At 57.7% G+C, this 27,311-nt stretch overlaps 1 protein-coding gene across 1 annotated transcript in view; it reads right to left on the reverse strand.

Annotated features, from left to right (window-relative positions):
• Nucleotides 1–27,311, reverse strand: part of SH3RF3 (SH3 domain containing ring finger 3) — a 330,082-nt gene that overhangs the window by 44,201 nt on the left and 258,570 nt on the right. The window contains exons 5-7 of the mRNA XM_008252855.5: nt 16,701–16,801; nt 6,139–6,309; nt 1,800–2,053 (exon numbers count right to left, since the gene is read on the reverse strand). Coding sequence (XP_008251077.2) covers nt 1,800–2,053; nt 6,139–6,309; nt 16,701–16,801 — 526 coding nt within the window. The remainder of the gene's footprint in view (nt 1–1,799; nt 2,054–6,138; nt 6,310–16,700; nt 16,802–27,311) is intronic.

The following is a 27,311-nucleotide window of genomic DNA, read 5'->3' on the forward strand; positions in this document are numbered from 1 at the left end:
GTATCCCGGCTTACAACTCTGATTTCCGCCCTCTGGATCATTTGATGGCAATGCCTGTTTATTCTTTCGACTTTCATCCACTGACTGCTTCTTTTCTCTAACAGCTTAGTAAAAGCAGCTACAATGCTCTTACAATGCTTTTACAACGTCCCATCTGACCCCTCCCTCCACTGGCACCCGCAGCCCTCCTGACCCGGCTGGCATCACTTTCTTGATGGCCAGGGAGAGTCCCAGAGCAGAGACGGTGTGGCCAGCAGGACACCGTGTCTGCTGTACAACACTGACATTAAATGACATGAAATTCAAGTCTGCCAACAAGTCGGCCTGTCCCACGTACGCCAGAATGGCACAGGGGCATGCAGGCAGACGTCAGAGCACTACATGGGTGCACCAGAGATCAGAGAGTTTCGAGAGGGGCACAGGTACCCCCCAGCTTTCCTTCCATCAGCAGTGATGAGGAGAAAACACAGCCTCTGCTGTCTCAACTTTGTGCTGGCCACTTCCAGTGGGTCCGTCCTCGGCTGGTTCCCCTACTGCTGAGCGCTTTCCAACGCCCCAGAGAACCTGCACTCTTGTTGCCCTTTCTTTTTTTTTTTTTTTTTTTTTTTTTTTTGACAGACAGAGTGGACAGTGAGAGAGACAGAGAGAGAAAGGTCTTCCCTTGCCGTTGGTTCACCCTCCAATGGCCGCCGCTGCAGCCGGCGCACCGCGCTGATCCGATGGCAGGAGCCAGGGTCCAGGTGCTTCTCCTGGTCTCCCATGGGGTGCAGGGCCCAAGCACCTGGGCCATCCTCCACTGCACTCCCTGGCCATAGCAGAGAGCTGGCCTGGAAGAGGGGCAACCGGGACAGAATCCGGCGCCCCGACCGGGACTAGAACCCGGTGTGCCGGCGCCGCAAGGTGGAGGATTAGCCTATTGAGCCACGGCGCCGGCCTTGTTGCCCTTTCAAACACCATGTTGAAGGGGAGAGAGACGGCTTCTGGGAGGTCGGGGCTGGAGTGGGAGAGGAGCTCTGTGTCATGCCCCCCTGCCCTGCGCAGTGGCAGGGTCGCCAGCACTACAGTTCTGGAAGGTTCCGTGCAGGCTCCCAGAGTGTTCCGTGAGTCGGACAGCAGCAGGGCTCAGCAGCTCGAGCTAAGAGCCCAGCACACGTGCTCACCTCCTGCTGAGTTTGAACAGGACTTAGCCACCCCAGCTCACACGACGGTGAAGTCCCAAAGCCATGGCATAATGGCTCTCATTGTTAGTGTCTCAAGGGAGGGCCCTGAAATGACTGTGTGTGTTGGGTTAAGTTGCTGGGGTGGAGCTGCAGGACTGAACCAGAGAGAGAGGGACATGGAGAATGAGCGTGTGCCGTGTCACTCTGCTTGGTATTGGCCTGTCAACTGAAAACCAGCCTACTGATTGATAATCATCAGTCTATCAATTGATAATGCTGCCATGAAGGGAGCATCAGCCATCAATCCTTCCAGCCTCACAGCACTCCAGGAAGGAGACCCTGGAGTCTGTGCACAGGACCAGCCTGTCCCGTGAGCTGCTGTCCCCCCGGGAGACCCTGAGCGCTAGTAAGAGGATCTGTGCAGCCAGCCATGGTCTCCGGACTGCGGGAGACACTGTTGGTACCCGCCGGCCTCCTGCCAGGGAGGGTACCACTGTGCACCAGGCACACTTCCGAGACCCACAGCTCACCCGACGGCGGCTGGCCAAGCCATGCCTTGTGATCTGTGTCCCACAAACCCCCTTATTCACCTTCCCAGCAGATGAGCCCCCCCCACCCCCCAGGCATCTGCATCCATACCTGTTGGAATGGTGCTCCGGGCCTGGCTGGCCGTCGGCTGGGCCATGTGCCGCAGGCAGCTGCCGGCCGGTGGGGAGGCTGCCAGGTGCTGGGCGTGGGCCTGCGGCGTGGTGAGGGGCAGGGCGGGCCTGGTGGCAGTGGCCGGACTGCTCAGGCTCCCACCGCCGGGGTGCATGGTTGTGGCCATCCCTTTGGCCAGTGGAGACCCTCCGACCCCATTATTCCGGGGAGGCCCTGCCGCTCCTACAGGAACCCTAGGGAAATGAAACAGAATCACACTGGTGACAGCGCGCAAAGGAAACCAGGCCACGCAGCCTCTGGCAAAGGCCTGGCCCGCTCTCACCTTGGGGCTCTGAGAGATGAAGACCAAGTGGCCCTGGGCCAAATTCCTAAGGCAGCACCAAGGCAACCCAGTAATGGGCCACGTCCAGAGCTCGGCTGAACAGAGCCTTCACGGTGCAGGGGTGAGGGTGCCCGAGTACAAGAGAGTGCTGAAGAAGCAGGAGAGGGGCCGGAGCTCTGGCACACGGCTTAGAGCCCTGGCCTGATGTTCGAGTCCCGGCTGCTCCTCTTCCGATCCAGCTCTCTGCTGTGGCCTGGGAGAGCAGTGGAAGATGGCCCAGGTCCTTGGGCTCCTGCACCCATGTGGGAGACCCAGAAGCTCCTGGCTCCTGACTTTGGATCAGCTCAGCTCCGGCCGTTGTAGCCATGTGGGGAGTGAACCAGCGGATGGAAGACCTCTCTCTCTCTGTCTCTCTCTGTAACTCTTTGAAATAAATACAAATAAATCTTTATAAAAATTATAAAAAATAAAAGAGCAGGAGAATGCTCCCGATTAAGCAAGCCCGCTGCACCAGGGCCGCTGCCCTGCTTCCTTCTAACATGGCTGTGTCCATCAGCCCAGGAGCTGGGAACCTCCGTCCTGGCCCTCTGAGACAGCAGCATTCACAGCTCTGGCTGGCCCCTCTCTCCTGGGCCAGGTGGCCCCTGTGTCCTGAACCCCAGGGCTAGAACCTCCAGCAGGGAAGACCTCCAAGGCTGCAGTGCCCAGTGGGGGCTTCTACACGATGGCTGAGGGGAGAGGGGTCTCCCAGGATGGACCGGCCTGCCGGGGGTTACGGGGGAAGCACTGTCTCTCCTCAGAACTGGCCTGGTGCAGGACACCCACCGCCAGGAACCAGCAAATCACACTCGCTCCCTGTTGGAGTTCTCCTCCACCTACGGGGGTCATTTCTAAAGACCAGGACAGACATCTAGCCTAGCGGTCAAGATGCCCATAGGCCACGTTGGAGTGCTTGGGTGTATGTCTTAGCTTTGGCTCCTAACTCCAGTTGTTTTTTTTTTTTCTTCCCTCAGAGAGAGCAGGGATGACTCAAGTAATTGGGTGTCTGTCACCCATGTGTGAGACCTGGATTGAGTTTCTGGCTCCTGGCTTCGGTCCCAACTGAGGGTGTCGTGGGCATTTGGGGGAATGAACTAGCAAATGGAAGCTCTCTGTCTTTTGGCTTCTCAAATTAATTAATTAATTTTTTTAAAAAAGCAAGAGAGCGGGCTCATATGTTTTGCAAGGCCACTTATTTGCAAGGCCATAGTCACACTTTGGAAGGCAGCAGACACCGGCCTCGGTGACAGCCATAAGCCCCTCCCTCTGCAGGTCAGGGTGTTTTCTCACAGTGTATCCTTACTTCCTTAGTGACAGCCGCACCCCCGGTGCCTCCACCTGTTTTTAAATGAATTCTGATCCTCCCCAGGCTGCACGGGACTCCAAGCAGGGTGCCTCCACGTCTGGTCTCTGCCCAGCCCTCGGACCGCTGACCCTAGGAGGCTCAGCATATCTGCCCGGTGGCGTTGACAATTTCCCTAGAAAACACTGAGGCTTCGAGAAGGTGTTGTGTCCTGGGGCAGCGCCGGGGAGGGGACAGTCCTCTACTCCCATGACTAAAGTCCGAGGCCAGCCTTTCTGCTTCAGGGTGGGGCACGGGCCCACGTGTGAGATACTGACGAGGGGCACCTGCTGGTTTCTTCTCGGCGGGGCTGCTGATACCACAACAGGGTCAGATCCAGAGTGACTTTCGCTTCTCCCTAGCACTGAGCTTCTTCACAAAATGCACCTGGCAAAAGACCAAAAAGTAGGCCGGCGCCACGGCTCACTAGGCTAATCCTCCGCCTGCGGCGCCGGCACACCGGGTTCTAGTCCCAGTCGGGGCGCCGGATTCTGTCCCAGTTGCCCCTCTTCCAGGCCAGCTCTCTGCTGTGGCCCGGGAGTGCAGTGGAGGATGGCCCAAGTGCTTGGGCCCTGCACCCCATGGGAGACCAGGAGAAGCACCTGGCTCCTGCCATCAGATCAGCGCAGTGCGCCGGCCGCAGCAGCCATTGGAGGGCAAACCAACGGGGTAAAAGGAAGACCTTTCTCTCTGTCTCTCTCTCACTGTCCACTCTGCCTGCTCTGCTTGTCCAAAAAAAAAAAAAAAAAAAAAGACCAAAAAGCAACTGAGGAGGGGCCCAAGCATGGCTGCAGCCAGACACCCAAGGGGGGCCTCAGGAGCTCCATTTTTATGAACTGAAACTCTTGCTACACTAGCGGCAGGGTAGAGAGTTCTCGAGGTAAGCTTTTGACTGGAACTATCAGATTTCACTTACTTCCTTATTCATCCTGCGTTTAGAGGCACCTAGTATAAGCAAATAGTAGGCAAGGAGCCAAGGGTACAAAGCCGGACATGGACACTGTGGCCAGGGGCTGGCAAGTGAGGGGGCTCCACACACCTGTAGTGGACCACATTGAGTGGCACGTGCTGACACGCCATTCAGGCAGAGGCGTGGGGAAGCGGAGGCTGGGCAAGACTGTCCACAGCAAGTGGACACAGGACCCTGAAGGATGTGTCGGACCTAATCCAGCAGGAAGAAGGGGTGGGGAGGCATTCCAGACTTGATGGGGTATGTGGGTAGCCCCAAGGGCCAGGGTCACTCCCTCCACAGCCAGAGTCCAGCCAGGGGTTTAGCTGTGTTGGGTAAAGGATGCCGGTGTCAATGTCAGGCTGAGGCGCCCTGGACACCTGCTGAAGTCCCGCCACAGTCTGGGCAGAGAGGGGCGAGGGCGCCCTGCCTTGGTGCCGGCCAGCTGCACCTGTGTTCCTCAAAGCACTCAGAGAGACTCCAGCAGCTTTAAGGCCAAGCCATGTCCCAGACTGCAAAAGCCAGCCCAGAGCCCTGGGTCACATGCCTTGGGGACGCCATTGCACACCTATGAAGAAGCACAGGTGGCCCGGGGACAGCTCCCACCACCAGCAGTGCCCTGTGCATTCCCCGAAGCCTCTCGCGGCTTGCTTCCCCAGCTTCTCTTTGCCGAGGGTCACCGAGTCAAGGGGCCTTTAACCCTTGTCCCTGGACACCCTGTGGGTCTCAGGACAGAGGCACCGTGAGAGTAGCCATCCTCCCATTGCCTGCTAACAGCTGTGAAAAGCACGGATCAGCCCAGCGCTCGGAGCAAGGTCTGGCTGATATTAAGTCTGTCTCACAGCAGTCTTGAGCCAGGGTTTGCCATGGAAACCCCAGGGACTTGCCTTCTGTTTAATTACCGCTGTGCCTGCTGGGGGCTTCCACGGCCGAGACTGTCTGGACTGAAACTGGGTGCTAGACCCCTCAGTGTGGTGGAAAATCTTCCGATAATCCCTGGTTACCTCTTTGGTGAGTTTTTAAAATGACTTTTTTTTTGTTTGTTTTATGAAAGTAATAAATAGAGAGGTTTTGTAACATACAAGAAAGCACAAAGAAGAAAAACCATTCTCAGCTAGCAGTAAACAACAAGGCTTGCTCTTATGAATGAGCCATTTTTCTTTGTATGTACAGTATGTGTACATGTGTGCTTTACATACAACCGATGCATGATGACATACAGTGGACACACATGCACACTCTATGCTCACACATACACATGACACAGTGGGCTGTACACTCCCACTATACACACACTCACACACTGCACCACACACACATGCACACACATGCACAAACACCATACTACATATGTAGTACATGCCCACACGCCTACAACCCTCACATGGTGCACACACTGATGTGGCATACACACTGTACACACACTCACACACATGCACGCACACACACAAGAACACACCCCGAGAAACACCGCACACCAGCGCACGCGCCCTGGGACCCCACTGGAGCTTTCCCACACCCGCTCACACCCCAGCGCCTCCTGTTCCCGCTCCTCCGCTCTCAGCAGCCAGTGTGCACGGAGCCCAGCCACGCAAACCCAGCTGGGAAGGGGAAGCCGTCAGGGTTGGGGCGCGGGGTCTTGCTCCCTGCTCACCCCGGGCCTCACCTGGACACGGGCGTCACGTAGTTGCCGGGAAACACCCCGGAGAGGCCGGTCCTCAGGGACGCGCCCTTGAACCAGCCGTCCTGGCACTTCTCCAGCACCCGGTACATCTCGCCCTTGCGCAGCTCCAGCTCGTCATTCTTCTGGGGCTTGTAGGCGTACAGCGCCAGGTGCCTGTGGGCAGAGGGCAGGCGGGAGGGCGTCTTGGATGGAGCCAGCCCTGGAGGAGCCCGGGCGCCGTCTGTGGGAGCAGCCTCACACCCTCACCGAGTCACTCCTTGGAGCAAGCCGCGGAGGCAGCTGGCGCGGCTGCGCGGGAGCAGAAGCAGTCGCTCTTCCACTGCCCGCGGTGGGGGAAGCAGCTCCCTGAGTCCAGGGCCCTCCAGGGGACTCAGAACGGGGCCCCAGGGGCTGGGTCTCGGGGCCCTGCAACTTTGTCTGGGACCTGCTGCTCTGAGCAGGACACAACTTCAGGGAAAAGTGCGCATGAGCTAAGCTGGTTGGGGGCTGGGCTTTCCTCGCTGAACCAAACCAGGCCTTGTTGACCTGCATGCCTCATGCCACCAGCCCGGGCTGGAAGCTACGTGTGGCCCCTTCTGAAGAGAAGGCGCCCAGTTTGGGAATTCTTGGCACCCACGTCCTGCGAGATCTGTACTGTGACTAATTATCTGAGTGGCCTCACTTGCAGACGAGCAAGCAAGCGGCAGACTTGGTGGGGAGAGCTCCAACCGGGGGCTTCCATGTAGCCTGCAGCAGCCCCTCTCGTAACACACCTGAAGACCCCTGCACCCACACCTCACAGGGGTCCACGGGGACCCACCTCAGGCACAGAGCTACTCTGCTCCTTTCGGGGTGTGGGGAATGGCTGGCTTTAAACGGACGAGTCAAGTGCATCAGGTAACTGCACCTGCTCACAAGACTCCGCTAGGAAAGCAGGCAAGGCCTCAGGCCCACCAGCTTCCACAGGGGGATTTTAAAGGAGTTCCACGTGGCGGATCTCACACCAGTGAGCGGACTCCCCATGGCACCCTCCTGACTCCAGGGGCGCCCTCTTTCGGGGTGCACTCGCTGTGGTTCGAAGCAGGGTGGAACACGTCCGAGCAGAGTCTAAGAGTCCTGAGCAGCCCTAAACTAGAGTAAAACCTGCCAGCGCCTACAGCAGCCCACAACAACCTGCTGTTGAGTGTGCCTGGCCCCATGCTGCTGCCCCGGGGGGACAGCGCGCCTGGGGCTTTCTCTCCCTGTTGGAAAAGATAAACACTGGCAATCAGAAACAGGGGGAGTACCCACCACCACCACCACCACCCTTCCCCCCCCCCCAGCTGGAAAGACCCAGGTGGTCAGCGCTAAGCCAGCTGACCAGGGGACAAAGAGAACGCAGGGCATAATCGTCCTCTCTGAGGGGGAGAGAGGACCTGCTGCAAAGGGACAAGTTGTGAGAAAGCTGCGTTTCCACCACAGACGCGGGCACTGCTGTGTGTATGTGTGTGTGTGTGTGCACACGCACGTGCTGCCCAGGTGCCACGGAGCGAGGCGGTGGCTACCACAAGGCCAGGCTGGGGCAGCAGCAGGAGGCAAGGAACAGGGAAAGAGCAGACAGGGAATCCTGGGAGCTGGGAACATACAGGGCGAGTGTGCCTGCTCACAAGGCTGCAGAATGGACGCGTAGACCCTGCTTACGCTGGCCTTGCTGGGTCCCTGTATGACGTCAGAACCAGCTCTGGCTCTGGGGCCCAGAATGCCAGCTGGGGCGGGCTGTGCAGGGCCTGAAGCACCACTCAGACACCTTGAGCTTGTTCGGGAGGCGGCCGGGGCTGGGCATTTACCAGCCGTGGCTGGGGTGGGGGGGTGGGGTCCAGGCTGAGGCTGCAGGCACAGAGCCCAGCAGGGGGCCCAGCAGTCTGTGCTCTGCTGGGGAGCTGACTGGGGCAGGGCCAGGCGAGTGTCTTCCTCCCCTGGGCCCACGCAGGCCACTTGCCCGTGGAGGATGGGGCAGGGGGGCCCCGGAGCAGTAGCGTGCAGTTTCTGCTGTGTCGCCTGCACAGCGCTGTGCATGTGTGGCCTTGTCGGCCTCCCCAGGAGGGCGGAGCACAAGCCTCAGCTTCAGGGGTGTGCAGCAGGGGCCCAGCACGCCCTGCTCAGCAGAGCTACTCCAGGATACTCCCAGAGTACGTCCAACAGGCCCCGGCTTCAGGACCTCTGCACTTCCTCTCCCGTCACTGGCCCTGTCATTTCTCTTCCTTGGCCTTGACCCCGAGCAGGTTAGGATAGCGTGTGGCACATGGCAGATTCATTTGTTCAAAAATTTTAAAAAATAGGGATCCTGGCCGGCGCCGCAGCTCAATAGGCTAATCCTCCTTGCAGCGCCGGCACACCGGCTTCTAGTCCCGGTCGGGGCGCCGGATTCTGTCCCGGTTGCCCCTCTTCCAGGCCAGCTCTCTGCTGTGGCCAGGGAGTGCAGTGGAGGATGGCCTGAGTGCTTGGGCCCTGCACCCCATGGGAGACCAGGAGAAGCACCCGGCTCCTGCCTTCGGATCAGCGTGGTACGCCGGCCGCAGCGGCCATTGGAGGGTGAACCAACAGCAAAGGCAGACCTTTCTCTCTCTCTCTCTCTCTCTCTCTCTCTCTCACTGTCCACTCTGCCTGTCAAAAAAAAAAAAAATAGGGATCCAGATTTTGAAGCTCAGATTAAGACTGCTGAGGGGAAAAGCATGTGCATGTGGGGCCAGTGCTGTGGTGCAGCTGGTTAAGCTGCTGCCTGTGGTGGCCACATCCCATATGAGCGCTGGTTCGAGTCCCGGCTGCTCCACTTCCGATCCAGCTCTCTGCTATGGCCTGGGAAAGCAGCAGAAGATGGCCCAAGTCCTTGGGCCACAGCACCTGAGTGAGAAGACCAGGAGGAAGCTCCTGGATCCTGGCTTCGGATAGGCACAGCTCTGGCTGTTGCAGCCAACTGGGGAGTGAACCACTGGATGGAAGACCTCTCTCTCTCTCTCTCTCTCTCTCTGCCACTCTTTTTCTCTGTGTGTAACTCTGACTTTCAAATAAATAAATAAATCTTTTAAAAAAGAAAAAAGCAAGGGCCAGCCCTGTGATAATGCCCATATCTGAACTGTTTGATAGTCGGAGCTGTGGACTTGGGCGTAGCCCTCAAGTAACAGAGAGTTAATTATCTTTGGGGAATGAGCTGATTTTCTTTACTAACGTTTTAGGATCCCGATGGCACTTAATGGGACAGGGACTTTGCGGGTACTTCCCAGCACAGAAGGGAAGTTCTCTCCCTTCCCCATCATAACAAAAATGAGGCTTCTTCATATGGGGTGAAGTACATTTCAAGGCCGCTTTCACTTTTAAGCCAGAAAAGGATTCTTTCACGATTGCATTCTTATTTTAAATAAACACTGGCATAGCTCCTCACGAAATAATGAAGGCAGGAAAATGGAAAACCAAGAGGTGAACTTGGCCCAACACCCATTGCCCCATTTGACTCAGACTGAGCGTGCTGGCCACACAGCCACAAAGCAGGGACGCCGGCTCCAAGCCCACTCACCTCCCGTTCCCCAGCACAGACTCCACAGAGATGTGCTGTTCAGGTGTGAAGAAAAGATCCAGGGGCCAGTGTTGTGGCTCAGCGGGTTAAGCCGCTGCCTGTGGTACCTGCAGGCCATATCCAGAGCACTGGTTCAAGTCCCGGCTTCATCGCTTACGATCCAGGTCCCTACTAAGGTGCCTGGGAAAACAGCAGATGATCCAAGTGCTTGGCCCTTGCACCCACGTGGAAGCCCTGGACAGAGTTCCAGGCTCCTGGCTTCATCCTTGCAGCCATCTGCGCAGTGAATCAGTGATTGGAAAATCTTTCTTTCTCCATCACTCTGCTTTGCAAATAAATACATCTTTGCTTTGAATTTGAATGTTGTACTTTATCAAAGCCTCTGCACAGGAAGTCTGAATTTTTAGCAGTAGGGAGTTTCAGGTGTGTTATTAGCCCCCGGGGGATGCATACACCCCTCGGGCAGCAACGCAAGCAGGGGACAGACCCCAAGGGACAGTGCACACTCTTTCTTTTGTTAAAAAATTTTTAAATTATTTATTTATTTGACAGGTAGAGATATAGATAGTGAGAGAGAGAGACAGGTATTCCTTCCATTGGTTCACTCCCCAAATGGCCACTACAGCCGGCGCTGCGCCGATCCGAAGCCAGGAGCCGAGTGCCTCCTCCTGGTCTCCCACGCGGGTGCAGGAGCCCAAGCACCTGGGCCATCCTCCACAGCCTTCCCAGGCCACAGCAGAGAGCTGGACTGGAAGAGGAGCAACTGGGACTAGAACCCGGCACGCATATGGGATGCCAGTGCCACAGGCGCAGGATTAACAAAGTGAGCCATGGCGCCGGCCCCTGGTGGACACTCTTTCTCCAAGCGCTGTCACCAGTGCCCTTCCTCTCCCTGAGGTCTCAGCCACACACAGCAGGTGCCCAGCCATCAGGGGAGGCACAGAACTGATGCCTGCCCTGTGACAGACATGAGGTCTTGTGCACACTCTGCAGGAATTCGGCGGCCAGGGACGCCAACGTGCGCATAGATGAGAGTCTGTGCATATCCGTGCAGGGCCGAGACAGTGCACGGCCTGCAGAGAGGTTGATTCTGGGATCAGCGGGGCGGGGCGGGGTGGGGTTGGGGGGGCACAGGGCTCACTATACAGGGAGAGGCTGCAGCGACTTATTCCAGGGCACCAACACACCTGGGCTTTCCATCCTCAGTTTGAAATTCGTTCTGTCAGGTGAGTAAGCCCTCCTCTGCCTCGACGGGTTAACTTCAGCCTCTAGGTGCAGGTTGCTGGGAACCACAATGCAAATAAGCCTGACTTCACCTTGGAAAATCTCTCCCCTCCTGCTTTTTTTTTTCTTTGGGTGTTTCCAAGGGAAAACCAGAAGCAAATGGCTCTTCCAGGTCGTTTTCTTGGTGTGGCGTCTGTGGCTCCAGCCTGTGCTGGGAGGGGCCCACCCCAGTGGGGAGCGTGTCATTCTCCATCTGCTTTCCTTTCTGAGTGACTCAGGAGGACTGGATGGGCCACGCAGGGAGAGCGGCTTGTATCTCGTGAACGGATCAGCTCCTCCCCACCACTGCTGCCAGTCCCCCTGGGTCTCTGCTGCAGCCTCCCTCATCTGGTCACTTGTGGCTCCCAAGAGACAGCCACCCTAAGGGCCCCTTGGTTGTCCAAGGTGCTTGGCCGAGTCGGACAGCATCCTCAGGGCGCCGCGGGGGGCACATGTGTCGGAAGCAGGTGTGGAACCCGGGAGGGCCAGGTGCACCTGCGAGCATGGTTTTTCTCCTCCAGGCTCCTGTTTTCCATTTGCTTCAAAAGGCTTTGGCCACTGACTGCTTGGGTTGCTTCCACAGCCCACCCAGGCCAGCTGGGCAGTCCGCCATGCCCAGAGATCACCTGTGTGGGTTCTCACGCAGAGAGTGGTTCTAAATGTACCTCATCAGAGGCAGTAGTCGGTTGGTTCGGTGCTGAGAGCCCTCTGTATCACTGCCCTGTATCCTACAATGGCCTTGTTGCCAGTGAGGGAAAAGTGCCTCTTGTGAGTAGGTGGCTGAGGGAAAGGTGCCCCCCCCAAGAGGAAGCAGGCCCTGCAGGTGCACCACTGGGCACTAAGCCAGGGGCTGGACTTCAGCCCTGTGCCCTCCTTGTCTGGCGCTCTGGGACAGGCTGGTGGCTGTGGCAACACGGCATGCCAGTGAGCGTCGTGTGCTGTCACGTGCCTGAGCCGGCCTCTGCTCACCCATGTGGCTCGCTGATTGCTGCAGTAAGATTCCCCTGCTGGTAACTGTCTGCAGATTTCTCTTCCGTCCTCATCAGGGTGAATCACAGCATTGCAGTGTTGCTGTCAATCTCACTCCCTTCCCCTCCAGCTGGAAGTTTGCTCATGTTTCTCCGAAAACACGTAACAGATTCTCCCCTACCCACCCTGCTAGGAGGCCTCTGCTTCTGCCCTCCTTGCCAGCCCACCCACCCCTGCTCAGGCTGGGGACAACTGTGCCCACTCACAGAGCCAAAGCCCTAGAGCCCAGACCATCAGACACATCTCAGGAGCTCTCTTCCTCATGGCGGGTCCTGAGAGCAGTCCCCAGACGCCTCCACCTCACGGTCCGCTTCCAGACCCCGACATGGGCCACGCTGGTGCTACAGGGCAGGACTTGCTCCGTGTGCCCAGGCTGCTCACCCCGTGTCTCTGGCCCCAGCAACAAGCCTCGTGGCCCCTCTGGAGGCTTCGAGAAGCGCCCGGTTTTCCCCAGCCATACACCGACTGCCCAGGGAAGCCCCCTCGCAGAGGGCAAGGGAGGCTCCAGCAGCCAGGAGGTGGGGCTGCTCTTGGAGCACAGGCAGATGAGCCGGAGCTGGGGCGCACGGGCATCTCCCCAGAGGCAAGTCACGGTCAGCCCTGGGCGTCCCGCTGAGGCCTGCGCTATGCCTCCCTGTCCAGTACCCGAAGCCCAGCAGAGCTCCCAGCGGGCTGCATACGGCAGGGGCGCTCGGTCTCTGCTGCTCTCCTTGGTCCCTCACGGGTCAGGGCTGCTCAGCCAGGGAGAAGGCTCTTCCCACCTCCTTTGGGCCCTCTTGCCCATCCAAGGTTCTCATCACCCTTCAACCTTGGGCTGGCTGGGCTCTGACCTGCAGTGGGCCTCCAGCACCGGACATATGCATGAGCCTATGGGAAACCCAGCAAGTTGGCTGGACAGTGGCAGGCACAGCCCAGGGCCAGAGGGGACCTCCCAGAGCACTGAGACTGGGGTCTCTGAGGATGGGTAGCCGCCTCTGGGTGCTGGTGTGAGAACAGAGGCCAATTCCTGCACATCCCCCAACCACACAACACGTCAGCGCCATGGAAACCGGTTATGTGCTAGGCCGGCCAAGTGAGAACGGGCCCCTCTGTCGCCAGGGTTACCGTTTCAGGCACACATTGTGGCTGCAGGAATGCAAGCCACGTGGCAATGAGGATTATGGACAAGGGTCTGCTGGAGTTACTCCTGCACTAATGTCCACATGGGCCTTCCCGTCTGGGCCTGGAGTCCCATGGCCACCGCTCCCCCGCCGGCACATGGCTGCTGAGGTTGCTTTTGTAGACAGCTCCACACTTGTTCAAGTTCAAACCTTTGCACGTGACTTAGAGAGTCTGCACTGGGAACAGTCGGGGAACAATCCTGACCTTGCCTGGGCACCAGTACCCACAGGACCCCTAGCTACCCAGAGTTACCGAGCAAGAATGAGCAGTCAGATTAACACCCTACCTGAGGCCAGTGCTGTGGCACAGCAGGTTAATGCCCTGGCCTGAAGCACCAGCAACACATATGGGTGCTGGTTCGAGACCCAGCTGCTCCACTTCCGATTCAGCTCTCTGCTGTGGCCTGGGAAAGCAGTAGAAGATGGCCCAAGTCCTTGGGCACCCACGTGGGAGACCCAGAAGAAGCTCTTGGCTCCTGGCTCCTGGCTTCGGATCGGCGCAGCTCTGGCCACTGTGGCCAACTGGGGAGTGAACCATCGAACAGAAGACTTCTCTCTCTCTCTCTCTCTGCCTCTCCTCTCTCTGTGTAACTCTGACTTTCAAATAAATAAATAAATCTTAAAAAAGCACCCTACCTAATACACCGACAAGGTCAACCTCAGCTTTTCATACTGGGCAATGACATAAACAATGGGATTTCAGAGGATTTCAGTGGATCATGCATACTGATGTAACATATGAGGTCTTGTCTAGCCTATGCCTGCTACTCCATGTAACTGAAGAACACATGCACACACTGAGCTCAACACAGCCAGAGCCAGCAGACGCCTTCCTATCCAACTCCTTGTTACCTTCAGAAGGAAAGAGCTGACCTGAATCCCTTCCCTTACCCTGAGGAAAGTCAGCTTAAACAGAACAGCCATGCCCTGGGCTAAGGCAGAGAGGAAGAGTGAAGAGGGGAGAGGGGCGGGCCAAGCAGCTTTGTCCCCAAGGCAGAGGGGCTTGGTGAGGAAGAGGATCCTCTACACTCTATGCCAAACTGAACATCTGCCCAAGACTTGAAGGCCTTCGCCGGGCAACCCTGGGGTCTCTAAGATAGAGCAGCAGTCTCCATCCAGGGAGGGGACACTGCTGGCCCTCCAGGAGCAGGTAGCAGCTGCTGGAGCCTGGACATGGCTGAGCTTTGCCCTTGAGGTACTCAGTGTCTCCCACCCTGGCCTGCATTCTGCCTCCCACATGGGGAAGGCACTGGGCCATCCTCTGCAGAGACAGATCTCCCTTCTAGGGTGGCATCTGCATTCAATTCTCCAAGAATTGAACTCCCCAGCCCCACCATGTGTCCCCCCGGGGCCCAGCTGTGAGGCACCTGTTTCAACGGACCCAGGAGCAGGGACAGAAAACGGCTAGACAGTCTCTCAGAACCCAGGAGCACTGGGTCAGGCCCTAAGTGGACACTGAAATCCACTGATGCACAAGTCCTCCACATACGTGGTATTTGTATGCAACATATTCTCACTTTTATCACCAAGACACCTACAGCGCCTGACATAAAGCCCACCCACTGCTTCCTGTGTGTACATTGAACACAGCACTGGGTGCACATGAAGTCCAAGTTTTGCCTTTTGGAACTTTCTGGAATTTGACTTTTGACTATTTCCCATCCATGGCTTGGCTGTATCCATGGGAACTGGCAAATGCGGAACGGTAGGTGCAGAACTTGTGAATGCAGGAACAGGCTAATTGTATCCCTGTTGAATGTGGGTGAAAATTTGAATTTTAACCCGAAGACATCTAGAACGTAGCTTGGAAATCTGTGCTCCCTTCAGGGAGCGGGGTGAACACTAGGTAAGTCACACATTTTTTTTTAGCTTGGTTGGTCACGGCACAGCTTTTGTAGCCGGCACCAGGCAAAGTCCAAATGTGCTGACTTGAGTAGGCGAGCATGCACCAGACTGTTAAGTGGCGAGTTAGAAATGAGCCTGTGTGTGTGTGTGTGTGTGGGTGTGGGTGTGGGTGTGTGGGTGTGTGTGTGAGGGGCCTGAGGAAGCAGTGTCTGCAGGAACTCCCCTTGGAAGCAGCCCCGCAGCTACACTGCGAAGTCCTGCCCAGACCCTGATAACCTTCCCGGTGGTCCCAGCTCGCAGGACAGTCCTCTCTCCTCAGCACCAGATGGTTACCCGGCCTCATGACATCCAGCAACAAAACCTCCCCAGCCTTCCTCCGAGGCAGGCACCCTAGAGGAGGCTCCTCCCCTGCCTGGTGCCAGGTGGGCTCCCCAGTCTGCTAATATGGAGCAGTAAATCTGGGAGGGACTTCCTAATTTACACTCAGCAAACCTTTGTCCTGGAGGAGAAGGGGGGGGGGTAAAGGGAGTCAGTGGAAGAATGAGGTCAATTCCCTTAAAAACTGGGGGTCTGAACACGGACTGCGTGCTCAGCTCTCTGCTCTCTGCTGAGCCTCCCGCCTGGCTCCCCAGGAGTAGTATTCTCTCCATTCAGCCATGTAACCTCACTTTCCCCCAGTCTGAGTGACTGGGCTCTCTCTCTCTCTCTCTCTCTCTCTCCCTTCTGTTCTGATGGATGCCCTGTCCCCAGTACACCCTGCTACGTTGCTCTCTGTCTCACATCTGAATTCTTTCTTGTGCAAAGACAAGAACCCTGCTACTCATCTCCGCTAACACTTGCAGGAAACCCTCAGAAGCTTGGCAAGTTACTTTTGCAAAGGGCACTCTTAGGCTGGAAATGCATTGCATTCTGCAGCCGGGCCTGTGCGCCTCTCTGCCCTGCCCTGGTCGGTGGAACTTTCCATCCTCGCTGTTCTGATTGCCAATTTGTACGCTTCACCACCGAAACACTCGTTCAGGGGCCAAACGAGGGCAGAAAGCAGTCTAAGTGCGAATTTTTAAACAGCAGGATTTTTAAACAGGATGTGCATCTCACTTCCGGTCCAGGACTCATCTGGCTCTGTTTGGGGACGGTGTGCGTGCACCTGGCGTGCCCTGGGAGGGCAGCTGCGGGGATTAATGTTGAGTCCTTCTGCCCCGAGCTCCCCCGGCCCTCACTGCTCCGCCAGCTCCTCCCCACCCCAGACCTTCTCAGGGGCCTGTGTTCCATGCTAAGGCAGGCTCTTTCCTGACAGTCCAAGGCTGAACATTACTCCAGCTTCCTGCTGATGCAGACCCTGGGGGGCAATGGTGACGGCTCAAGTAATTGGGTTCCTGCCACCCACGTAGATCTGGATTGCATATCCAGCACCCAGCTTTTCGCCTGGCCACTGTGAGCATTTAGGGAGTGAACCCAAGGATGTGAGCTCTCAGTCTCTCTCTCCCTCTCTCTCTCTCTCTCTCTCTCTCTCTCTGTCATCTCTCAAAAATAATAATAATAGAGGACCTTCTAGATTTCGGCTCCCTAACTCCGCTCTCAGCAGTACCGCCACACCCACATCTCACTACACGGACCAGCCAGGACCACATGGAAGAACCCAGCAGAATCCTCACACAGTCTGGCATGGGGTGGGGGAGGGGTGAAGGCGCGGGCACCCCAACAAACCAAGGAGAGCTCACACGTTGAGGGGGAGCTGGACTTTGGGAGATGTGCTGTGCTCTCCAGCCACGGTGGCGGCTCGAGGGACGGCCGAGGGGGCGGGTCCAGCCGAGGAGGAATCCTGGAAAAACAGATAAGAGACAGCAGTGAGGAGATGGGAAGAGAAACACAAGGCCAGGGAGACAGCAGCTGCCCGGCCTCACCCTCCCAGCGCCCAGGTGTGCCTGCCTGCCATGTCGGTGAGGCCGCCTGGTGGCCGGACACCTGCCCCCAAAGCAGCTTTCCAAAGTCCCTTCCTGGTAGCTCGGAAAACACCCTCCAGCCCAAATCTGGGCTGCTCGGCCCTGCCCCGCAGTCAGCATGGGAGGCTCAGCTTTCTTTTTAGAACTTAAATTATTCTGTTAAAGAAAATCCAGGGCCGGTGCCCTGGCTCACTTGGTTAATCCTCCACCTGTGGCACCAGCATCCCATATGGGCGCCAGTTCTAGTCCCAGCTGCTCCTCTTCCAGGCCAGCTCTCTGCTGTGGCCCGGGAGTGCAGTGGAGGATGGCCCAAGTGCTTGGGCCCTGCACCCCATGGGAGACCAGGAGAAACACCTGGCTCCTGGCTTCATATAGGCACAGCTCCAGCCGTTGCGGCCATTTTGGGGGGGTGAACCAAAGGAAGGAAGACCTTTCTCTCTCTCTTTCTCTCTCACTGTCTATAACTCTACCTGTCCAAAAAAAAAAAAAAAAAAAAAATCCAGACAAAAACCTTGCATGCTACGAAGCGTGAGCTTATTAAAAACTGGCTTCTCCAGAAACCGAAGATTAACCTCAGAATAAAACTGGTGTTTTGGCCGTGGACGGCGGTGACTGTGGGGTGATCAGCATATCCTACCCACAGCTCCTTGGGCTCAAAGCCTCAGGGGTCCTCATGCTGGAAGGTTCTGGAGGGAGGGTCTCATCTGAGGGTGCTTTCTAAGCAGAGGTGTGTGCAGAGCACTCTGGAAAGTTAAGGGGACCCGAGGAATCTGGGTGTATGATGGTCTTGCCAAGGACAGTGCTGCATGGGTAACCCTTAGACCCAGCCCATCAAGACCACGTCACCCTCAGCTACCCTCCCCACCCAGCTCGCCCGCTCTCCTCTTCAGATGTGGGCCGGATGCTTGGACATACCCAAGTCTCAGGCCCTGGCACCTGGGAGCGCAGACTCAGTTGCAATTTTTGCAGACACAGTATAAGGTGAGGACTTTTGATGAGAGCAAGCCCTAAGCCCAAGGACCAGGAAGGAGAACTGAGACACACAGACTGGACAGACGGCTGTGTGACAATGAAGACAGAGACTGTGGAGCTGCACCCAGGACTGCCAGTGTTAGTAAAATGGCATGGTCTTATCCGTGGCATCATCTCTGCCCTGGACACCCTCCTAGGCTCTGGCCCCTGCCGCCATTGCTGGAAGCCAGGTGACCAAATGGCCCAACCGCAGGTGTCAGCTCCACCCCCACCCTAACGGGATTCGCTGCTCCCCTACAAAAGTGTAACAGCACCTGCTTCCCACACACATGCTCTCCCTCCTGATCTCTCTCTAGACCCACCCCGCCCCTTCTTCACCCCTTCCCTCTGGCCTGTCGGATTTCCCCCATCAAGAAACCCTTTCCCCCACCTCCAGTGTTCGGTGTGTCTTATGGTGGCCTTACAGCCAGAAACCAGCAGAGAGGAGGAACCACCCTGCCAACACTTCGATTGGACTCCTGGCCTCCAGACACAGTACCTTCCGTGCTCTGAGTCACCCCTGCTGGTGGAACAGCATCATAGCCCCAGGAAGTCAATACAGAGGGGGATGTCAGGTGCCTGGGGAGAACATAGGGGGCCAGGGTCTCCTTGCTGCCTGGAGGGGCCCTTCCAGGCCCCTAACAAGGCTCAGGGGAGGGACCCCGGCAGACACCAGAGGCAGCTGATGGGGGGCCAGGCTGCCGGCACCTTGGCAGAAGGTAGGTGAGGACAGGATGCTCACCGCTCCGGCTGGGGAAGGTGCATGTATCACGCACAGGGTGTGGGTCCTCAGGTGGGCAGGGGCCACTAGAAACCACAAAAATGGGAGGAGAGAGCTCCCTGGAAGGCACCCAGGCAGACGGCCCTGTGCTTGACTGGCCTCACCCAGTCCCCTAGCTGAGTGAGTGGGGAGGAAGCCTTTCTCGTGCACCGGCTGACCAGCTCTGGCCTTGCTCAGTAGGTGGACACTATGGCTGCAGGCCACCTCCCCATCCAGCCCTGGGAGGCCACAGACCAAAAGTGGCAAAGGGGCAGCCACCCCCAAGTCAGACCTTCCACCGTCCACCCTGTTTGGACTATGCTGAGCCTGGCGGAGGGAGATGGAGACAGCCGCAGCCCTTCTTGTCTCCATGGAAATGCCAAGTCGCCAAGAGCTGCCCCTTGCAAACCCGTGGTTTCCAAAGGTTACGGACACAGCCAGGGCCAGGCAGAAGGGGCCATGTCCACGCACCGAGGCCAGGCACAGCAAACAGGCAGCCCCAGGCTCATACACGCAGGAAACTCAGCCCCCGGGCGTGGTGAGTATGAGAGTTTTGGAGGCTGCTGGCGGGAACAGCAGCAGTGATAGTAATGACCAAGCTTGCCGTCGGTGGCTGTTTGTCCAGCATCCTCTTACAAACCGAGGACACCGAGGTGCAGGGAAGTTGAGTGACAGGACCACACACACACAGCACATGCAAGGACTGGCAGGGCTGTCTCGGCGACCAGGTACACAGAGCCAATGGATGACAGCGACCCTCTTGGAGCCCTGAAATCCAGGGGCAGGCTGTGCTCCCTGGAGGTCTGGGGAAGCGCCCCTCCCCTGCATTCCTTGTCTCTGGGCCTCCCCCTCCCCTGCCACCTCTCTTCCCCCTCTGTCTCCCTTCCACCCAGACAAGCACTGGCGGGGATGCATTGGTTCTGCCTCGTCCTCCGACTTCCTCTCCCATCTCAGGATCTTGCCTCTTAGCCAAAGAGGCAACAAATACACAGCTTCTAGGATTAGGACCTGGGCATGTGTGGGAGCCGCCACCCCCTCTTTTACCAACGTGACAAGTGGGCTCTGGTCTGAGGGTATGAGACCGAGGGTGAACTGAGCTGGCCTCGGGGGCTGGGCAGATGCAGGTGCCATCTGAAGACACAGAGGAGGAGCCCAGGGTGGCTGCGGGCACGCTGCGCCTGGCGGTGCTGGCGAGGTGAGAATGCTGGGGATGGGCGCTGCTGGGCCAGGCCCAGGCACACACAAGCTGAGCCCTGTGCAGGGCTGAGCCACGGGGCAGCACAGCTGCGCAGCCCCGCCCACAGGTCCCGGGTGGGTGGGGCCTCGGGTGTGATCTGAGAACGGTCAGGGTCCTCCTCATCAGGACAGCAGGGGTGGGGGTTGGGGAGGTGGGGGATTGGGCGGGGGGCGGGGCAGCTGTCGTCAGTCCTGCTGCAGGCTGTGGAAAGGCCACATAAGCCCAGGACCAAGAAGATCCACCAGACTCCAGGATGCGGCAGGCTTGGGTGCTTCCTGGCCGGTGCCGGCCCCTGCTGGATGGGGGTAGAGGGGTGGCTTGCAAAGCTGATCAGTCTCCCGGACAGACCAGACTGGAGTGTTCCTGCAGGAAAGGCCCTCGTCCCACGGGTGGGCCGATCGGCCTGTTCTGCTCTCAATCAGTACCTGAGAAGGAAGCAGGTTCAGGTCCAGGGCGGCTGCGGCCCCTGAGAACCTGCAGCGGGGGATGGGGTGGGCGGGTGCTGCCCAGTTCATAGATGTAGGAAAGGAACCTGTGGCCACAGCAGTCCTGATAGCAGTCAGCTCCAAATCCTACTGATCTGGGCGAGAGTAAGTGCAAGAGAGAGAGAGAGAGAGCGCAAAGAGGAAACGTCATCTTGTCGACCAGCCGTGTCCCGCTAAGAAGGAGTCTTAAAATAATCTAGAAGTCAGCGTGGCAGCACGACCAAGGTTCACTGCGGCACTATTTATAACATGAAAGGCTTTTTTTTTTTTTTTACATTTTTCGTGTTTTTATTTATAGAAGGTAAACACAATTTCTTGTATTTTATAGATACAGATTTAGGGGCACAGGGATACTTTCTGTGCAACCCAAGGGCCGGCTGGCCAGTGACAGCACAGGGAGCTGCTGAGGGGCGTGGCAGGCCCTGTGGGGTCCACCAGATGGAGTCCCGGGAATGGAGGCCATCTCACTTCCGTGAGTGATGCCTGCATTTTCCCGGCAACGAGGATGCAAACCTCCACGTCAAATGGCCTTGATGATTGGGGGAACTGGGAATCGGGATGACTGTTTAAAATCCGTATGTTCAAATTTTACATCACTTAAATATCAACTAATAATTTGGTTTTCTGGAACATTTTTGAAGTAGTATAGGAAAGAATAAAAGGGTTAAAGTATTTGAGGCAGTTTCTGCACTTATTTAAAGCTCTGGTGAACAGTGCCTGATTCCACAGGGCCATCTTCCTAGGGAATGACAGGAGATGGCAGGGAGGAACGGGGTGTGCTCCTGCAGCATGGGGGGGTGGGCTGTGACCCTGCAGCATGGGGGGGTGGGTGTGTCCCTGCAGCATGGGGGGTGGGTGTGTCCCTGTAGCATGGGGAGTGGACTCTGTTCCTGCAGCATGGGGGGGGGGCTGTGTCCCTGCAGCATGGGGGGGGGGGCTGTGTCCCTGCAGCATGGGGGGGAGTGGGCTGTGTCCCTGTAGCATGGGGAGTGGACTCTGTCCCTGCAGCATGGGGGGGGGGGCTGTGTCCCTGCAGCATGGGGGGGGCTGTGTCCCTGCAGCATGGGAGGGGGTGGGCTGTGTCCCTGCAGCATGGGGTGGGCTGTGTCCCTGCAGCATGGGGGGTGGGGTGTGTCCCTGCAGCATGGGGGGGTGGGTGTGTCCCTGCAGCATGGGGGGGGCTGTGACCCTACAGCATGGGGGGGGTGTCCCTGCAGCATGGGGGGGGCTGTGTCCCTGCAGCATGGGGGGGGCTGTGTCCCTGCAGCATGGGGGGGTGGGCTGTGTCCCTGCAGCATGGGGAGTGGACTCTGTTCCTGCAGCATGGGGGGGGCTGTGTCCCTGCAGCATGGGGGGGGCTGTGTCCCTGCAGCATGGGGGGGGGACTGTGTGCAGCATGGGGGAGGCTGTGAGCAGCATGGGGGGCTGTGTGCAGGACGGGGGGACTGTGTGCAGCATGGGGGGCTGTGTGCAGCATGGGGGGCTGTGTGCAGCATGGGGGGCTGTGTGCAGCATGGAGGGGGTTGTGTGCAGCATGGGGGGCTGTGTGCAGCATGGGGGGCTGTGTGCAGAGTGGGGGGCTGTGTGTAGCATGGTGGGGCTGTATGCAGCACGGGGGGGCTGTGTGCAGAGTGGGGGGTACTGTGTGCAGCATGGGGGGCTGTGTGCAGCATGGAGGGCTGTGTGCAGCATGGGGGGCTGTGTGCAGCATGGGGGGGGGAGCGCTGGTGCTCTGGCTCTTGTGTAGCAGGGTGCAGTCCTTGGGCAGTGGAAGCAGTGGGAACACAAGATGGCTGGCTCCAACCAGTCCCATCAGGCTGTTTTTGTTAACAATCCTCCTGTGCTACTAAACTCTCCCCAAAACTTCCAAACTAACCCAGCCCAACACTGCACATGCAAAAGACAGAGCCTGGATGGGCCCGTGCCCTGCCCCAGCCTCTCCGCCTCCCCAGTATCAGGAGCCACTCTGGCCACAGTTCAGTAGGGGAATAACAAGCTTGACTGCCAAACACCAAGCCCCTCAGGGTGGGTGTTGGCAGGCTGACGAGGGCCAGCCAGGGCACCTGGGGGTTCATGGCAGAGCAGCCACAGGGTCGCTTGGGCAATGTGAGCATTGATCGCTCAGATAACTGACTGTATCTTAAGGCAGCCCAGGGTGGCACATTCTGACAGCTTTGCTGGAAGCCTGGTTCTCAGTGGAAAGTTGAAACAATGCAACAAAGCAAATGAGTGGGTTTCACAGCTGTTTCAGAGCTGCCACGGAGGAGCCCATATGGAGGGGTCATCTTGTGGCAGCATTTTGGTCCCCAAGATGCAAAATGCGATCGCCCTGCACCCAACACACTCATCTGCAATTCTGCTTTTCGTAGTTGGCTATCCATGGTTCACCGAAGTCTACAAATATTTAATGGAAAACTCCAGAAACAAGTTACAAGTTTCAAATAGCTCAGTGTTCTGAGTGGCATCCCAGAGTCTCCGAGAACGTTAACCTCCCCTTTGTCCAGTGCACCCACGCCCTGTGAGCCCTGGCCTGCTAGTCTCCCGGTAGCCAGTTCAATGAACAGATCACTTGCAGCGGTATCTCGGTGCTGCGTTCAAGGCACTCTTACACGGCGTCACAGCACCTACGCCGCTCACCTCACTCCCTCTCGTCGGCTGTGAACGTCAGGCTGTAGGGAGCAGGGCTGGGTGTCCTCCCACTGACCAGCTGAGCTGTGCCCACTGAGCACAGCTTGACTACAAGAGCCGGGGCAAGCCAAGCAGCCCAAGGGGCAGCAGCCCCCTTAGGTCCCAGGCAGGTGTTGCAGAGAAAGGGGGCCCTCCTTACAGGGTCTTCATTAGAAACTCCTTCCAACGAGGCGCAGTCTGGGAACACTGTCATACTGTGGGCCAAAGGTCCCTCTCTCCAGATGGCTCTGGACAGAAGGGAATGCAGGGGCTAAAAACAGTGTGGCTGAGCTCAACCGAATGTAACTCCAGGCACCGGTCCTGGTTCTGGCCGCACTCCACAGGGCACGGGGGCCCCGGAGGCACACCTGGCTGCCCCCTATCTCCGAGCTGCCTCTCTGAACCAGCTCTGGTTTGTAAAGGCTTAATTTTACGAGATTCAGAGCCTTAAGGGATTAGGGAGGACTTGGCAGTGGGGAGGGAGCTGGCCAGTGATAAAAATAAGTAAGGAGCAAGGGCTCCTGCAGCTTTGGAATAGAAGTCGTCAGGAATGCAGTCCGGAGACAGACATCCATCCCTGCTCCAAGATCACCTGGTGGGGGTCTCTGCTCCGACTTCAAAGCTTTGTCCCCTGCCCTGTCCAGGACGGAGCCGTGCCCGTCAGCCCACTCCCAGGAAATCCCTGGCTGCAAGCAAGCAGGCTGGTCTCATATTCCTTTTTCCTTGACTTCAGAACACACGCACGCTGGGAATTGGTTGGGCAGGTAAAGCAGCACACACTCTGGGAAAGCGGGCCAGCCCCACGGGATGCCGGTGGTCCTGCTCTCTCACGAGCCCCATCAACAACAATGCAGTCATCGCTTCGGCTTAATACTCAAACACATAGCGCATGCGTGCATCATATGAGCCCTGCCCCCACACGCCCCCCACACCCAGGCCGGCAGCAAGGATGCCGTCACCTGACGTCGTTTACCACGGTGCAAACAGTAACAGGAAAATGTGCCTGCCCGCTGCTGTGTCCCAGGGCTGCGCTTCTGTGGGTGGGTCAAGCTGCCTGGGCCACGCCCTGAAGCCAGAGGAGGGTCTTAGCTCCCACACCTCTTTTCTCTCCCTGGGAAAGAGCCTGTGCCCAGCCCTGGAGCTGCCGGTCAGGGAGAAGCAGGCTGTGTTTGGGACAGTGACCTGCTCCCTGGAATGCCAGCTTCCCCTGCTTGGAGGTCCTGCACTGTACTCTGCTGCTACGCCGCGGTCCCCGAGTGCCCATGGTTGCTGGCACATCCTAGAGGCCCTACAAGGTGCCGTATCGCTCCCGTTGGGATGACGAGGAGGGGAAGAGGTGGCGCACAGGCTGCCAGGCAGTGCAGGGCTGCAAGCCGTTGCCTTTGACTCCGTGGCACCGACAGTCACCCAGAGAAGAAACATCTCCTCATTTTAATTTTTTTTTGACAGGCAGAGTGGACAGTGAGAGAGAGAGACAGGGAGAAAGGTCTTCCTTTTGCCGTTGGTTCACCCTCCAATGGCCGCCGCGGCCGGCGTGCTGCGGCCGGTGCACCGCGCTGATCCGAAGCCAGGAGCCACGTGCTTCTCCTGGTCTCCCATGGGGTGCAGGGCCCAAGCACTTGGGCCATCCTCCACTGCCTTCCCCGGCCACAGCAGAGAGCTGACCTGGAAGAGGGGCAACCGGGACAGAATCCGGTGCCCCGACTGGGACTAGAACCCGGTGTGCCGGCGCCGCAAGGCGGAGGATTAGCCTAGTGAGCTACGGCGCCAGCTTCCTCATTTTAATTTTTAATAGGAGTCCAGAAAACAGGAGCAGTGAAATGAGCACGTTTTATTCATCACTTGCTACTACTCCATTTACACACAGTGAATCAGACCCCTGTGCACCTGCTCCCCAGAGCAAACTTGAGGATAAAAGATGGCGGCCTGCTGCTTCGGCTCGGTGCTGCACAGACCTGCAAGCAGCTTGGGCAGCCGGAGGGCCCTGCACCCTCTGGAAGCCGGGCCCTGGAAGGGGAAGTGGGCTGCACCTTGTGCCAACCTCGCTCCCACTGCTCTCGGTCGTGAGAGCAAGTACTCGTTCTGCATCTGCAGAGGAGACCCCGCCGTGCACAGCCTCCTGTTGCCCACTGCTCACCCCTGCCCCAAGCACTCCAGATTAGCCCACGGGCTCCGGAGTTCTCGCCTGTGGTCTGTGTGAGGGGCCACGCCAGACCTGGCATCCTGTCACCATCCCTGCTTCTGCTTCTGAGAATGAAGTTTGATTGGCAGCCAGCCACGCCCACCCATTCCCACTGTCTCTGGAAAACGCTTGCCAGTGGCTGCTCCAAGAGCTTAGCACGAGAGGACGAAGCTCCACTGTCTGCATGTGGACTGGGTGGGTAACTGGGGCCGACAAGCCACAGCCGCGGCACTCCCACAGTGCTGTTAAGCAGGTGGATGGGATTCGAGAAGACAGCATCTGCCAACAGCTCTGCTTTGGGAGGGAACTCCTGAGCACATCAGGCAGGGGAGGGGCAGTCTGCCAAGCAGGTACAGGATCTGCCTCTCACTCCACCTGGGGCTTCACGAGTTGTAACTCTGGACCAACAGGTTTTGTTCTGGAACTTTCTTTTTCCACCAAGGAGACTCATGGAGGCAGCGGGAGAGCGGGGGGCAGGCACAGTTTGACCTAGGGATGAAGGCATTGCTTATGCACGGCATTCCATATCGGAGTGCCTTGAGTTCTACTCCTGGCTTTGCTCTCAATTCCAGCTGCAAGCTCACCCATACCTCAAGAGGGCAGCAGGTGATGGCTCAAGAACTTGGGTCCATGGGGCTGGCGCTGTGGCCTAACAGGTAAAGCTGCCACCTACAGTGCCGGCATCCCATATGGGCGCCAGTTCGAGTCCTGGCTGCTCCACTTCCGATCCAGCTCTCTGCTGTGGCCTGGAAAAGCAGTGGAAGATGGTCCAAGTCCTTGGACCCCTGCACCCACGTGGGAGACCCAGAAGAAGCTCCTGGCTGCTGGCTTTGGTTTGGCACAGCTCCAGCTGTTGCGGTCATCTGGGGAGTGAACCAGTGGATGGAAGACCTCTCTCTCTCTCTCTCTCTGTCTCTCCTTCTCTGTGTGTAACTCTGACTTTCAAGTAAATAAATAAATCTTTTTTAAAAAGAAAAAAAAGCACTTGGGTCCGTATACCCATGTGGGAGACCCAGACTGAGTTCTCAGCTTTTGGCTTTAGCCCAGCCAAGCCCCAGCTGTTGTGGGCATTTCAGGGAGTGAACCAGTGGCTGGGAGCTCGCTCTCTCTCTCTCTCTCTCTCTCTCTCTGTGTGTGTGTGTGTGTTGCCTGCCTCTCAAATACAGAGAAGACTCACAGGTGGTTTCCAGCCATCGCTTTGCCCTCTTCACTTCCTCTCCCTTGTACGAGAGTCAGTTTTCTGGGTGTCCTCGGATGCAGGGTGGTGCCCGGCAGCTACCATGGGATCTCTTCCCTGTTGCAAGAATGCAGTCTTCATTCACTGTCAGGTACTTGTCTGCCTGCCTTCAAACCGAAAGTGCCTCCTATTGTTCCATTCCCATCCATTGTGTCCTTCTGTCCATCCATCCAAGAGTCCCTGTGAGCAGGCCCCAGGCTAAGCGTCCAAGGAGAAGGGCCCTCTGTGTCAGGCAGAGCTCACCATCCAGCCTTGGGGTCTGACGATGACAAGACGAGGTTGTGAGAGCTTGCAGGAAGGCACGTGGGGTCGGGACATCTGCTGGGAAGGTTTTCAACTTCCTCCCCTCTTCCTGTCCAGGAACAACCTGTGCCTTCCACACAGGAGCTCCGGGAAGACAGGGACAATTCCAGAGGAGGCTGACCTCAGGGGCCCCTGGGAGCCAGCCTGGCCTGTTTCCTCCCATTTCCTTGTGCTAATCGCTGGCCCTTCCTTCTGACTGCCCCCTCTGGCATGGATCACGCTTTCACATCCCGGCGGCCCCGTGGTTCCTGGGGGTGGGGAGTAGCCATGCGCAGTCCCTCCTCGGAACCACTGCGGGATGCAGCTTTAAGGCTGGAACCGTCAAAGAAGTGAGGGAACCAGGAACTCAGCGGCCAGCGGATGGCCTAAAGCCCCTATCTGGGCACAGCAGCAAAAGAAATGCTACGGTGTTGGCTCTGTGCGTGAAAAGCTTGGCACTCGACAGGATGCCACATCACCACAGCTATAGCACTCTCTGTCCCCACTGCAAAGCCATGGAGGGTAAGT

The sequence above is a fragment of the Oryctolagus cuniculus genome, chromosome 2 (assembly GCF_051225735.1).
Source record: "Oryctolagus cuniculus isolate XC-2025 breed Fujian yellow rabbit chromosome 2, ASM5122573v1, whole genome shotgun sequence".
Taxonomy (NCBI): Eukaryota; Metazoa; Chordata; class Mammalia; order Lagomorpha; family Leporidae; genus Oryctolagus; species Oryctolagus cuniculus.